The sequence below is a fragment of the Bolinopsis microptera genome, chromosome 4, assembly GCF_026151205.1.
Source record: "Bolinopsis microptera isolate Bmic1 chromosome 4, MBARI_Bmic_1.0, whole genome shotgun sequence".
Taxonomy (NCBI): Eukaryota; Metazoa; Ctenophora; class Tentaculata; order Lobata; family Bolinopsidae; genus Bolinopsis; species Bolinopsis microptera.
Window position 1 is genome coordinate 11,041,128 of NC_087075.1, and position 13,284 is coordinate 11,054,411.

At 36.7% G+C, this 13,284-nt stretch overlaps 2 protein-coding genes across 3 annotated transcripts in view; both read right to left on the reverse strand.

The window, feature by feature from the left end:
* Positions 1 to 225: 225 nt before the first annotated feature.
* Positions 226 to 13,284, reverse strand: part of LOC134814211 (ubiquitin-conjugating enzyme E2 J2-like) — a 40,549-nt gene continuing 27,490 nt past the window's right edge. Inside the window, exons 2-7 of the mRNA XM_063822276.1 lie at positions 3,712 to 3,770; positions 3,497 to 3,565; positions 2,065 to 2,197; positions 1,691 to 1,792; positions 1,401 to 1,529; positions 226 to 1,156 (exon numbers count right to left, since the gene is read on the reverse strand). Coding sequence (XP_063678346.1) covers positions 989 to 1,156; positions 1,401 to 1,529; positions 1,691 to 1,792; positions 2,065 to 2,197; positions 3,497 to 3,565; positions 3,712 to 3,767 — 657 coding nt within the window. The 5' untranslated portion in view covers positions 3,768 to 3,770 and the 3' untranslated portion in view covers positions 226 to 988. The remainder of the gene's footprint in view (positions 1,157 to 1,400; positions 1,530 to 1,690; positions 1,793 to 2,064; positions 2,198 to 3,496; positions 3,566 to 3,711; positions 3,771 to 13,284) is intronic.
* The window catches only part of LOC134814209 (uncharacterized), a 28,429-nt gene continuing 19,100 nt past the window's right edge, over positions 3,956 to 13,284 (reverse strand). The window contains exons 15-19 of one of the 2 annotated variants that reach the window (XM_063822274.1): positions 12,248 to 12,347; positions 11,804 to 11,975; positions 11,348 to 11,479; positions 6,076 to 6,251; positions 3,956 to 5,778 (exon numbers count right to left, since the gene is read on the reverse strand). In XM_063822274.1, coding sequence (XP_063678344.1) covers positions 5,721 to 5,778; positions 6,076 to 6,251; positions 11,348 to 11,479; positions 11,804 to 11,975; positions 12,248 to 12,347 — 638 coding nt within the window. In that variant the 3' untranslated portion in view covers positions 3,956 to 5,720. Of the gene's footprint in view, positions 5,934 to 6,075; positions 6,252 to 11,347; positions 11,480 to 11,803; positions 11,976 to 12,247; positions 12,348 to 13,284 lie in introns of both variants that reach the window. The other variant, XM_063822273.1, reaches the window with a different exon arrangement.

Sequence of the window (13,284 nt, forward strand, 5' to 3'; positions counted from 1 at the left end):
GCCACTGGAAAAAGGGAAAAATTGGGGTTAGATTTCACTGTGACAGTATGGCCATGGGTACAACTACTAGTACTACAGTAACGGGGGAGGTCTGAAACAGATAAAATTTGGCTTTTTTAAACGATCCCTCACTAAATCATGAGTAGAGCAACAAGATTGAAATTTCTGTTGAACAATGATATAAAGTATAACAATTAGTAAGTTATTACAAATGAAACAGTTAAATGGGATAAGAAAACAAATCGCAAATGCAACTTACATATATTAGTATTATCAGTCAAAAATAAGCCTTAACTTTCAATAAAGTTCAACTGGTATTTACAATTTCAAGGTTCAAAGATGATCGGTATAAATTAACGCTCCCTCATCAAATTTAAAGTTTTCCTTTTTCTTATATGAATTAGAATTATACAGCAATTTCCCTTCACAGTGAACAAATATAGCAAACTTGATTATTGGATTTAAGTTAACTCAAACAACGAATACAAATATGTTGCAGTGACAAGTGATGCTTTCGAATGTCAAATAAATTGGACGGTACCCTTTTTTGGATTCAATCGCCCATTGGACGAACTGTAATACTAATACAATCCAACCAACAATGTGTTTCAACATGACAGGTGGGCCATGAATGATGAATAATGTCATTTTTTAAATAATAGGTTGCAGTTGGCCGTATATTCGTCACTAGTTACAAATTATCAAATATGAGGATTTAGATAACCGTTATCGAATGACAGGAACAGAGAAATCAACTGGCATGCAGTTCACCACAATAATAAGAACACATTTAACATTTAAACTGGTTTTTTAATATTGGAGTCCGGCGTAGTTTTCATTGTAAACAATTATTAATCCAGCCACTCGATCTAATGCAGATCACCATCCTCATCCTCTGACGTAATCGGTTGTAAATGACATCATCACACCGGATGACGTCACCAGAACATTCGTTACGTCACCGGATGATGTCATTACAATTTTAGTATCATTGTAAGCTCTGCACCATGAATTTAACAACGTAAGCGAAGACCGCAAATACGACGAGGACGGCTAAGTTGATCATGTTGCTGTTTGGCTGAGTGGAGAGTGGGACGGCTTCTGTTACAGCTTGGGTTTCTTCTGGTACTGTACATCTTATCTTCTCCTCTATTTCCTGGAGAAGAAAAATTTAAAAACTGACCCTTATATCGTGTATGACGTATGTGCTGCTGAAATGTTGCGTGACGCTGCATCACTTAGTTCTGAAGCGCGCCGCGCAAATAATTGCTCCTGAAACTCATCGTGAAACAACCCCCACTCATACATTACTGCGAGCTGTCTAACTCTAAGATACCTCTATAATAGCCTATATATATACCTGTATATATATGCATGTCTTTCTTTTAACGCATTCTCACCTCTACTAAAGTTGGGAAAAGTTCTTTAAATCTTTTATCTTTCAAATTATAGGCCCCACTGTCTCGAGCGTAGATAGACTTCATTTTATCTGTTGTTTCAATGCTTCCCAGCGTCGCTGACGTTTCTAACTGAAAATGATTATTTATTAGTAATTTTATTAAGATTTTATTTTCATTGTTATGTTATTATCTGTGTTCTATTATTTTTTGATTTTCACGTAAACTTTGCGTTAAAAAGGTCATACCTCTAAATGGGGGTTTTATTAACAAAATTTAAGCAAAGTGCAAACCATAAAACTAAGAAGTCCAGTAAGAATAGTGCTGACACTCCATCCTGGATTCCATGTGTCTGGGTGAAAATCTGATATTGATAAACATAGCCTCGTACTCGTCTGAAAGTGAAAGTGAAAGTGAAATTTAGGAGTTTCATCTTTTCCACTGAAAATGTCATCTTACTAACATCAAAGAAAAAAGCGAAATTCACAATATTGTATACTGTACATTGTTACATATTCAACCTAAGTTCGTATATTTATGGCGAATAATACAATTGTGGCGTGTAAAAGTAATGACGGATAAAATATGGCGGAATTTCCAAAAAAAAACCACAAAATTTAAGCCGCCATAATTAAACGAACTAAGGTATATATGCAAAGGAACTGACCTTAAAACGTCCGTTAGGAGTTAGCATATAAATACTGGGTGCTTTAAAAGGGTACTCTTTAGGGAAGACCAGTTTACCATGGTAATAACCTCCGGTGTAGAGGGAACCAGGCGGTCCCATCACCACGTAGTGCCTGGGAGTTGGAGTTAAGTATATATTTGCATATTGAATATTAATTTGGTGATAACTTTACTGATGAGATTAATGAAATCGATTGTTAGATGTACATTTTAGGGTTATGTAGGGGGGGGAGCCAAGTAGATATTTGAAGATATTTGTAGATTAATGTAGAATGGATAATCCACGAAAAAAGTGGATGACATTCTACAAATTAAATTTATACATTTATCTCCAAAAATTCAGTAGAATTTCTGGGCACATATTTGAGATTACATTTTTTGTAGATAAATGTAGATATTTGTAGATTATTGTCAATGGATAATTCACGAAAATTCTACAAATTCTACAAATTCTACAAATTTATACATTTATCTCCAAAAATTCAGTAAAATTTCTGGGAACATATTTGAGATATAAATTGGGGGGGGGGGGGGGGGGCAACCATATTAAAGTATATTAAAATGTAGGATTTTTCCCGATTTTGACCCGGGGATATACTTTAATATACTTTAATATACTTTAATATACTTTAATATATCCCTATCTCCTTGGAGGCCTACATCAAAAATTTTTGCCCAAAATAAGCTTGAAATGCAATCCTTAATCGATTCCAAAAAGTTCTTGAAAAAATATTGAAAACTGATGGAGTTATTTCAATTTTAATGAAGTTATTTTGGCTAGTATTCTGAACCGAGATATTATGTGCAATTTTCCCAATTTTTTTCATGGAGGTCTTTTTACTTAGTATCCACTATATCCAACAAACACTGAGTTACATCTTTCACATAGAGTTAGTCTCATTAAAAAATATTGAAATTTTATCGAATTTGGGCAAAAGCGAATTTGGACAAAAGCGTACGCCCAAATATGGGCATATTTTTTAAAGCTCATAGCTCAGCCAATTTTTGACCAATCTGGATGGAAATTCTGTACTAGTCCTAAAACAGGCTTATCTTGCGAATCTGAGTGAAAAATATAGTTCATCATGTAAATCTTAACGAAGAATATAAATCTTCGAATTGTAGGTATATTAAAGTATATTAAAATGTAGGATTTTTTCCGATTTTGACCCGGGGATATACTTTAATATACTTTAATATGGTTGGCCCCCCCCCCCTACATTTTTTGTAGATAAATGTAGATATTTGTAGATTATTGTCAATGGATAATTCACGAAAAAAGTGGATGACATTATCCAAATATCTACATAAATCTACTTGGCTCCCCCCTATGTAATAAGAGAAAACTCGTTAAAGCTTGCTGATTATATATTAGCAAATTAATTAAGTAATTAATTAATTAATTAACTGACCACTCCAAAATGTTGCTCGGAAGCGGCTCTGCCACAATATAAGGGACAGGGTCTTTAGCCAGCTGCAGCCTGGTGGGAAGCAAGCAATTTATTTAACTTAGATCATATAACTTAATCTATATAAATTAATGTATATTACCTAAGGTAATACTGTAACTTGTTTAATAATACCTTATACGTTTACACTGATTATATACAACTTGCTCGTTACTTACCGGTCCATTTTGAGACGCTTTGCAGCTGTGATAGGTACCCCCGTCCTTTGTGGCATAGCTTTTATGAGAAAAAACAAGTTAAGTGATAGTTTATAACTTAATTTTAATAACTTAATGTTAATAACCTAATGTGATGGTAAGAAATTACACATCTGAACTAAAACACACAATTACGCCAAAATTTTTTGAAAAATTCGTTGAATTGTTCAGATCAATTATGTTTGCGATAAAGTAAGACACCACATGTCCAATATATGAAATCATAGAAAACTTTAAATTAATTTCTACATAACTTCAACTTAACATCCTGATATTCTCTTTCCCTCGACACTATTTGTCGTAGATATCTTACGGCAATACAAATACACAGCATAAATTTTAAATAAAATCCACTTATTCAATAAATTAAGCGTATTTCGTGGGCTAATATTTCTGGTAAATAAGAAACAACGATTGTTTTCTTCATACAAAATTATCATTAAACCGATCAAAACGATCTTCCAAACTTACTTAAAATTATACTTTATTCAACGAAAAACTTTTATTTAACTTTCCCAACTTTTTATTATTTGGGGAAAAAAACAGAAAATTAATTTACTAATTCATGTGCGGGTCAAAATCAGCAACTGCTTGATAAATTCAAAATCAATTTTATTGATCTCAATTTCTTTTATAGCGTTCAACTTATATTTTAATCAAAACCTATTTGATTAACTGTTGAAAACTCCTGGAAATAAGAGTTAAGCTATTCTTGAAATTAATCTGGTGGGAAATCTAAAACGCGAGATTTTGACAGTAAAAACGTGCTAAGAAAAATGGAAATGATGTCAGAAAATACATTTTACGTGATAAAACCATCGTATAATGCCGAAGTGGATGGAATTTGTATATTCCACCTGTCAAATGAAGTGCAGTAGAGCATTTTTACGATAACCATTGAACCACTAGCGATAAATTTCAAAGATAACAATCACCATGACTATTAATTGCGTGCCAGATAAATTAGATTAAATTTATACTTTTTTAATCATGTGAGTTGAACAGTGAACACACTCTTAAAAAATAAAACTGTGCTATTCAAATGAGTAAAGTTAATAAATATCAGAAGTTCAGGGAGATTAAATACGTATAAAAATAGAGTAAAGAATTTAAATATGATATTCACTCCAAAAGGCACACACACAAGAATGTTTTAAAACTATACAAGATGTTATATAACTAAAAGTAACTATAAAAGTACCTAAAAGTAACTAAAAGTAACTTAAAGTAACTAAAAGTAACTAATAATAACTTAAAATAACTTTAAGGCAGCATGCAGAGGACTGAAGTTTCGATCAATGGCTGAAAAGTTTCTGAGAAAAAGCACCTTTACAGTAACAGGGCTAGTGAATGCATAAAAACTTAGTAAAATTACGATATAAGTGAGCCACGTGTTATGTTAACTAAACACAATTTGTAGGTTAAAATATTGCCAACAAAATGTCACCTGACAAGTCAACTACAATAAAACCTCATTTTACGTGAAGCTACTGTGGGGGAGATCATGCACTTGCACCAGGAACCTTGTAAAGTAAGTTTGGTTGTCAGATTTATTACATGTGTTTAAATAATCTGTGTGGAGTAAGAAGCAATTTCGATCCCTCTCCTGGTAGTATTCTAGTTAAGGACACCGAGTCAAGGCGCTAGCATTATATGAGTACATTCCTTTAATGTGTTCTGACGAAAATTCAAAAAGAAAGGACTGTGCATCATCTCCCCACTAATATAACAGTCACATCACTGAACACTCGGTATCTACAATTTGTATTCAACAAATATATTTACTGCTAAAAACTACAAACTTCCACAAATCACCCTTGTATTCTGACAGCATGTTTCTTTACAGCATAATTAATAATTATCCATTGGTGATCATAATTATGCGTTAATTATCATAATTATGACACTTAAAATATTCAAATAGCATGAATGCATGATCATGCGTGGTCATGCAAAAGAGCCGCAGCAGATCATATTCCCCCATCCATGTAGTAAGATTCAGCCAAGCTTTCTTGGTGCCTGCTGTACCTGTGGAGAAAGGAGTTTCACTTTCACTTTCACTTTCACTCTAAGTTACCATGGTAACGAGTGAGTAAAGAACTTACAGCTAACTCAGGATATAAACCCGCTCAGCCAGCCTATCCGGGTAGCTGTATCGTGGATTATAACCATGTTGATGGTATCTGCAGACCGAGTGGGATAAAATAAATAGGTGACATTTTCTATATTTGAAAAGGAAAACCTGGGTTAAACGAATGAATTAAGTCCAAATTTCTATCTTTAACAAGACTGAAAAAACAAAACCTTGTGTTTGACAATACTTACGTGTGGGAGCGCCATGTCCAGGGTCTGCACTTCTCAATAAGGAAGAGACCGGAGGGAGAGGTCGGGTTACGGTAAGCGTAGAGGACCCAGCCCCCGACTATACACACAACAGTTAGGATGAAGATTATCAGCAGGATTGTGAGGGAGTGGGAGGTACTGCCACCACTTGGTTCCACCTGTAACATACACTAGGTCAGTTCCAATGTTCATTATAATGTTCATTCTAATGTTCATTCTAAGATCATTCTATTTAAAATCTAAATCTCAATTTTTGGGTATTTTTGGGTATTCGACCTCTGTTTAAAGGTCCTCAAGTGAGTAGCAAAAATTTGTTCTTGATCAAATTCTTTGTAATATCGTATGTCAGAGGGGCAGTCCAATTCTGATTCAAAGCCAAATTTTGAGTGTTTTCGGAATTTTACCCCTTATGCAAGGGGTCGATTAAACATTCCCACAGCAAATGTGTTGCTTAGTGGTAGTTAAGTGGTGCTAACGTCAATCTGATCATGCAACCATGGAAATAAATGAGTAGACATTACAATTACAATTGTTATTGTTTGTGCCAAACGATTGTTTACGCCGACAGTTGCACTCGCACGTTTTAATTGTTAACATCAGTTGGCTACCTTTACTACACCTTACTACATTTAACCATCATGTACTTCACAGAAACAATTAACCTGATTATTTGTGTGAATATGTCGTGTTTACGACTGAGTCAAAGTATGGTGGTCGTTTCAATTAAGTCGCAACATTTCCTGTCTTTCCTGTTGATTAGTCATTAAACAGATCATATGAAACGGATATCGTTTCATATGATTTCAAGCTCGCCATATCCAACACGCGTGTTTCAGACAATCTTTGCGAAGCTCATCCAACTATGCAATAATCAATATTACAATGGTGTAAGCTAGGTAAGTTATTGGGACCTGACAAGTTTTAAATCATACGGTTATTTGGACACCTTTTTAACCCTGACCCCTTACGAAAGTTTTTTCAGATTTCTGCTCGTGTAAAGTTACATGAAATTTACAAATACAGTTATGACACTGTATACAAATAATGTCCATTGAATGGGATCAGATTAAACCTGAGCGAACATGATGTCAAAAAATACACGTCTTGTATTATATAGTGCTGGTCCAGTGTACATAGGCTTAGTTTTCATTGAGTATACATTTGTTGCTTACAAACCAAGATTTACCGTGCTAAATTTTTCCGAAAGATTTGTAACTTCTATTCGGCCGATATTATACATTCGCATTACCTAAGAGTTCTCTTAAATCTGGGCGTGACCGTATTTACGATTTTAAAATTTTTTTCATCTTAATTCACACGTGATTATTGAAGGGATTCTGATTTCTGATGTTAAGTGGCCACTGACACAATATAGGAACTCAAACAGGATGTTGATCAATCATTTGAATTTGTATTTAATGTAAATGCATTTCCAAGACTGCAACAGCGATCGTTTAGAACTAAGTTTATTACGTGTAAAACTATACTGCACAATGATGTGACTTTGTTAGTGTATTTTCAGTCTTACTTCCCATTCTGCCCGCTTATTGAAAGTTTATTAGTTTATTGTTAATTGTGACCAGGTCACAGTTCACGTAGCATTACCATATTAAAAAGTTATATTCCCGTGTCTGACGCAATATTCTCAGGAAGTATACAAAACTGCAAAATGCCCCGTTCATCAGTAGTAGGCGGGATCAGCGCCACTGTTGCGATTATATCTAACATAGCAATGATCATCTGGAACTTTGTGTGGATGGGACTCGGAGGACAGGTATCAGGGTGGGTCAGTTGGGAGTCATGTTGATACCAACTGTACTTGCAGCCCTTTTAATGGGAGTGAGAGTATATCAGATCTACAAGAAGGGCGTAGGTAATGATTGGAGATATTTCAAAACTCGTGAGCTTTGTGGAAAAGTCTTAATTTTTAATGACAAAATCCCGTGAAAAACATCTGGACATTTCTGGGTTTTATTTCTTTCTCTGCATGAACAAGACATTAAATTTAAACATTAATTTCAGTTGAGCAAAAAGAAGTGAGGACTATAACGACGATCTTAGCGATAATCTCAGGTAAGTCAGATCCCCCATTCCGGCCCCCCCCCCCCCCCCCCCCCCCCGGGACAGCACATAAATGTTTATCGCTGAATTCTTTTGTGATACTGATACATTATAGGACTAGGCATATATTTAAATTTTACATAAATACAAATCAGGCCACCGCCTCCCCCACTTACCTCTCCCCCGATCTAAATTAGTATTATTTTCAGCGTTAATCTCTCTAGGCTTCATAGCGTATCTAGCAGAGGGGATAGCATCATACAGACTACACGGGTGGTTTATAATTAACATCTGTCTCCATCTCCTCGCAGCTGTATGTCACACGTTAAACGCAACGATGGCTTGTTGTTGTGAAGGAAATACCCCCAAATCACCCAAACAAAGAGATCAGACCTACGAACAAGTTCCAGAGATTCCATCTGGAAACGTCGCACAGCACGGATATGACTCATCATACTCATTGGAACGTTATCCTGAACGAGGGGAACGTTATCCCGAGCGAGGGGAACGTTATCCTGAGCGAGGGGAACGTTATCCTGAGCGAGGGGAACGTTATCCTGAGCGAGGGGAACGTTATCCTGAGCGAGGGGAACGTTATCCCGAGCGAGGGGAACGTTATCCCGAGAGAGGGGAACGTTATCCTGGACGAGAAGAACCTTACCCCATCCGAGGAGGTAACCCACGAGCTGAGCGCGATCAGTGGATCTAGATGAAGAAAAATTAGAACCAGAACTGATGTCGATGATCACAATTTTATCACAAGACGGCGAGATAATCCTCCCTCTAATTCTACAATCAGTCTTTCCAAACAATTTACTTCATGATCACAATTTTATAAGACGTTGGTATTTTATGCCTTAAGAATTTTAAGATAAATATCGCATCACAGTTTGACTGAAAAAGTCGTTTTCATTGTACTCGCCACTGTAAATTTCTATCAAAATAATATAGACACGAGTCTATTGAAAAAGTAAAGAGTAGAGAAGACCGATTCTCTATAAAATTAATTGTTATACAATATACACCAGGCCTTGAAAGAGAGCTTTTTCATAGCTTTATCTCTTTTTCTATTGTATAACACTGATTATAAAACTCCTGTAACATAAATTTAATCTGTAATTGTAATACATTACTGTAAACTGTAAAAATGTATATAAATTTTCAAATAAAAATGGACAGCTACTCATTTGACCCTCAATCACAGTTTCACGATCATTCGGCTGAATCAACAGAGGAGAAGTTTCCACTCTGCAAAGATGTATAATTGTTCATAGAGCCAACAGAGTTATAATATGTGTCCGGACTACCAGGTGGCCAGGTGGAACCACGTGGTAGGAATCTACGTGGAACCGCGCGGCGTGGTAGCACGACGGCAGGTGAAATTGAGTGAGAAGTCTAAGGTATAGAGTTACATGGTCACTGTTACTCGGAATATTCTCGTGCCAGCTCCAGTTCCAAGTTGTCTCACTGCTACCATATTCTGCTGTTTTGCTCACTGGTTTTGATGTTCTCGAAAGGTTTGGTCGTCCTGGATACCTAGATACAACTCGATTCCCATCAGTAATTATTTAAGATATTAGAGAGAATCATGAGTCTGATATGATCAACTTTAGAGTCTACACTGTAAAATTTTATTCAAGTTTTAACTGATTTCAGATTTTCTATGGATGTTGGTTGTTTAGTTTTTCTAAAGAATAATTAATTTCTCTTCTACAGTCGTTTGACTGAAGAGTGAAGAGTAAAGGAGAATCAAAATACCTGATATCTAATATCTTCTGAACATTTACATGGCTACAAAATGGTCAAGTACCATAAATAAAACAGGTTGTGCCCAAAAACTCACGTTTTATATTTTCAATGTTTTAGGGATAAAGGAACTATAAAGGAACTATGGGAAATGAATCGAGTCAGCCCGGAATAGTGTATAACAAAGCACCTCCGCAAGCAGCTGGGAATCCTCCACAAGCATCCGGGTATCCTCCGCAAGCAGCCGGGTATCCTCCCCAGGCAGTACTGCAGCCAGCTGGTCAACCACCAGTATTACCAGCGGGTTCCAGTCCACAACCTGGATACCCACCGTCACCTCAACCTGGATACCCACCGTCACCTCAACCTGGATACCCGCCACAACCTGGATATCCACCTCAACCTGGATACCCACCTCAACCTGGATACCCACCACAACCTGGATACCCACCACAACACGCCTTATACCCACCACAGCAGGGCTACTACCCAGCTCAACAAGCTCCAGTGGTAGTGGGAGGGCAGGTGTACCCTCCTGGAACTCAGGTTGTCATGGTGGGACAGTCTGGTCCTCAAAGGTCTCCTAGACACCACAGAAGGTTCCGTCATCACCGCCACCGCTTCGGGCACGGCGGGCACGGCGGGTCTGATGATGATGATGATGGCAGCAATTTTCATGATGACTTTCATGATGACTGTCAAGAACGATTTGAGGATATGCAAGAAAGCTGTGGGGCAGGAGACGGGGATGAATAGGATTCCCGAAAAATATCGTCGATGTTTACGGACAATGACCGCTAACATTAGTCACACTGACTGATCGATTGCGGAATCTAGAGTTCATGACCCTAATCCATAACTGAGCTTATTTTGATATACATTATATATGTTAATATGTAGCTAACTATATTTACGTCAACACCGATGAGGGAGTCTTAAACAGTGTTTTTACAAATGATTTCCTTAATGCTAGTAAAGTTGTTTTTAATTTTAGAATTTGATTTCCTTTTCCTATGCTGTATAGTGGCCGTATCGTGGCCAAATCTCCCAATTTTTCGTTTTCTTGCATTATATACTCATCGCATTGACTAGCTTTGAATACTCATTTAGAATCTAAATTACATTTTAAATCTGATTTGTATAGCCCATGATAACGGTATTTTATTTTCTACACTACTGCCTCGCGTAAGTAATTTGAACTGCATGTAGAATTTAGATAAACTCCAAACTTTAAAAAGTTTGGAGTTTACTTAACCTCAGATAAGGTTCTCCAATAATGATAGTTGTGCACTGTGTAGTGTGTACTGATTTACACTAAGTTTTACAATTCATATTTCATTCTATTCTTAATAATAGTTTCCTAATATATTAAAATATGACGTCACACCACGTGACACGACATCACACCACGTGACTTAACATCACACCACGTGACTTCACAAATTACCTTTTCTTCAGCTTTAGCTTGACAGGCAGGTAAGACCAGAGGTCCCCGCTGTTGACACGTGTACTCCTTTCCCATCTCCACGGGTTTGAGGAAGGTTCCGTTAGCGCATGTTATCTTTATCTTCTGTCCTATCTGAAGTTTAAAGTGATTATTAATTCAGTGATACGATATGAAAGAAAGGCTAATATATGTACTATATATTTTGTAGGAATTCGAGAAATTTGCTTTTTAAATTTCAGGAAACGAATTTTCTGAATTCATCAGAGTGAACGCTTACGGCATTTACACAAATAACGGTGTAATATAATGAAGGAAAATCTCACCGAAGTGCAATTCAACGACAGCAAAACCCAAAATATGCTTCTAAACAGTTTACTTTGACGTATTTTCGATCTTAAACCCTAAAAATTACCAACAAATTACTAATTGATTGATTGCAAATTAATTATCAATTACCATTGCGATGCTGGGGTCATAAGTAGTGTTAGGATGTTGGTCAACTTTACAGTACCCTACACACATCTTATCTAGATTGGAGAAGTCGCTTGGTTCTTCACAGTCTAGGGTGAGGGTGTTGTTTGTTTGGGTGCCCCGTAGAAACGCGTCAAATGCGTAATCCTCCTTGCAGCTGCAATTATGTGATCATAATCAGTAATTATGACATTGTAATTAGTAATTATCAAATTTTAATTAGTAATAACTTGATTAAATTAAATTGGGATTCATTGATTTATATCAGAACTGAAGATAGAGTTTGCCCCCAATTAGAAGGATTATAATCAACCCTATCAATCAACCCTAAAAAATAAACAAAGACAGAAGCTAACTGTAGACATGGCCATTATATATCTTGACTTTAACAACAGCCAATTAATTTCACTATTTCACTATTTCACTCACGTCATGGTGATAATTTCCCCCTCGTGAAGGATGCCGTTCTCTAAAGGAGCAGGGTTGTACTCAGCGTTGTGAGGATGTGTTATCGTGCAATACCTCTCACCTGCCACAAATCTACTGTCAAACACAATTACAAGGTATTTCTAAGTAATAATAACTTTGTGGTCACTAGCCGGCTAGTAGCCGGTTAGTAGCCGGCTAGTGACCACTTTTCAAGTGCCGGTTAGTAGCCGGTTGTTAATGTGAAGTTGAGGAGCTGTTATTACAAAAGTGGCTACTAGCCAGCTAGTAGCCGGCTAGTAGCCGGTGTTCATATGGTACTGTGCAGGGACGTTGCATAGACGTTGCATAGACGTTGCATAGACTGACCGTGCAGGGAGTGTGCATAGAGTGTTCATTGTGCAGGGACGTTGCATAGACGTTGCATAGACGGTTCTTTTGTTGTTGCATGGACGTTGCATAGACGTTGCATAGACTGTCCGGAGCTAAACGACCAAGTTGCCCGCACTTCTCCGCTATTCTTGGCATTTTCGCCAAAAATCAAAAATTTCCGGCATCAACGATAATCCCACAAGTACTTACAAACATAAGGTTACATCTTGACAAGCTACATGACATAATAACAAGAAACAACCACTAGCTGCAGGGACACTATTACGTTACCATGGTTACAGTTACATTTACAACAGTCACATCAGAACATGATACATTAGCCGTGCCTGTTACCTTGACAACCCTGTGTCCAGCTAGAGAGCTTAGTTATTTGATAATGTTCGTGCTGCTCCTTCATAAACCTTACCGGTCGTTTGACAAGAGGGATTGTAAGGGTTTTATATGATGATTGGAGATTGTTCTAAGATTTACTGCATTCATCCGTTTGTTCTTTATTATGTTATTTTGGTTTTTCGTTTAAGCTAAGAACACGTTTTCAACCGGCAGCAAATTAAATCGAAAACGCTCGTTATTCAAATAGCACTTGTTTCAGAATAAGCGAAAAACGGCGAAAACTTAAAATATTTAAATTTATCATTACTAACGCA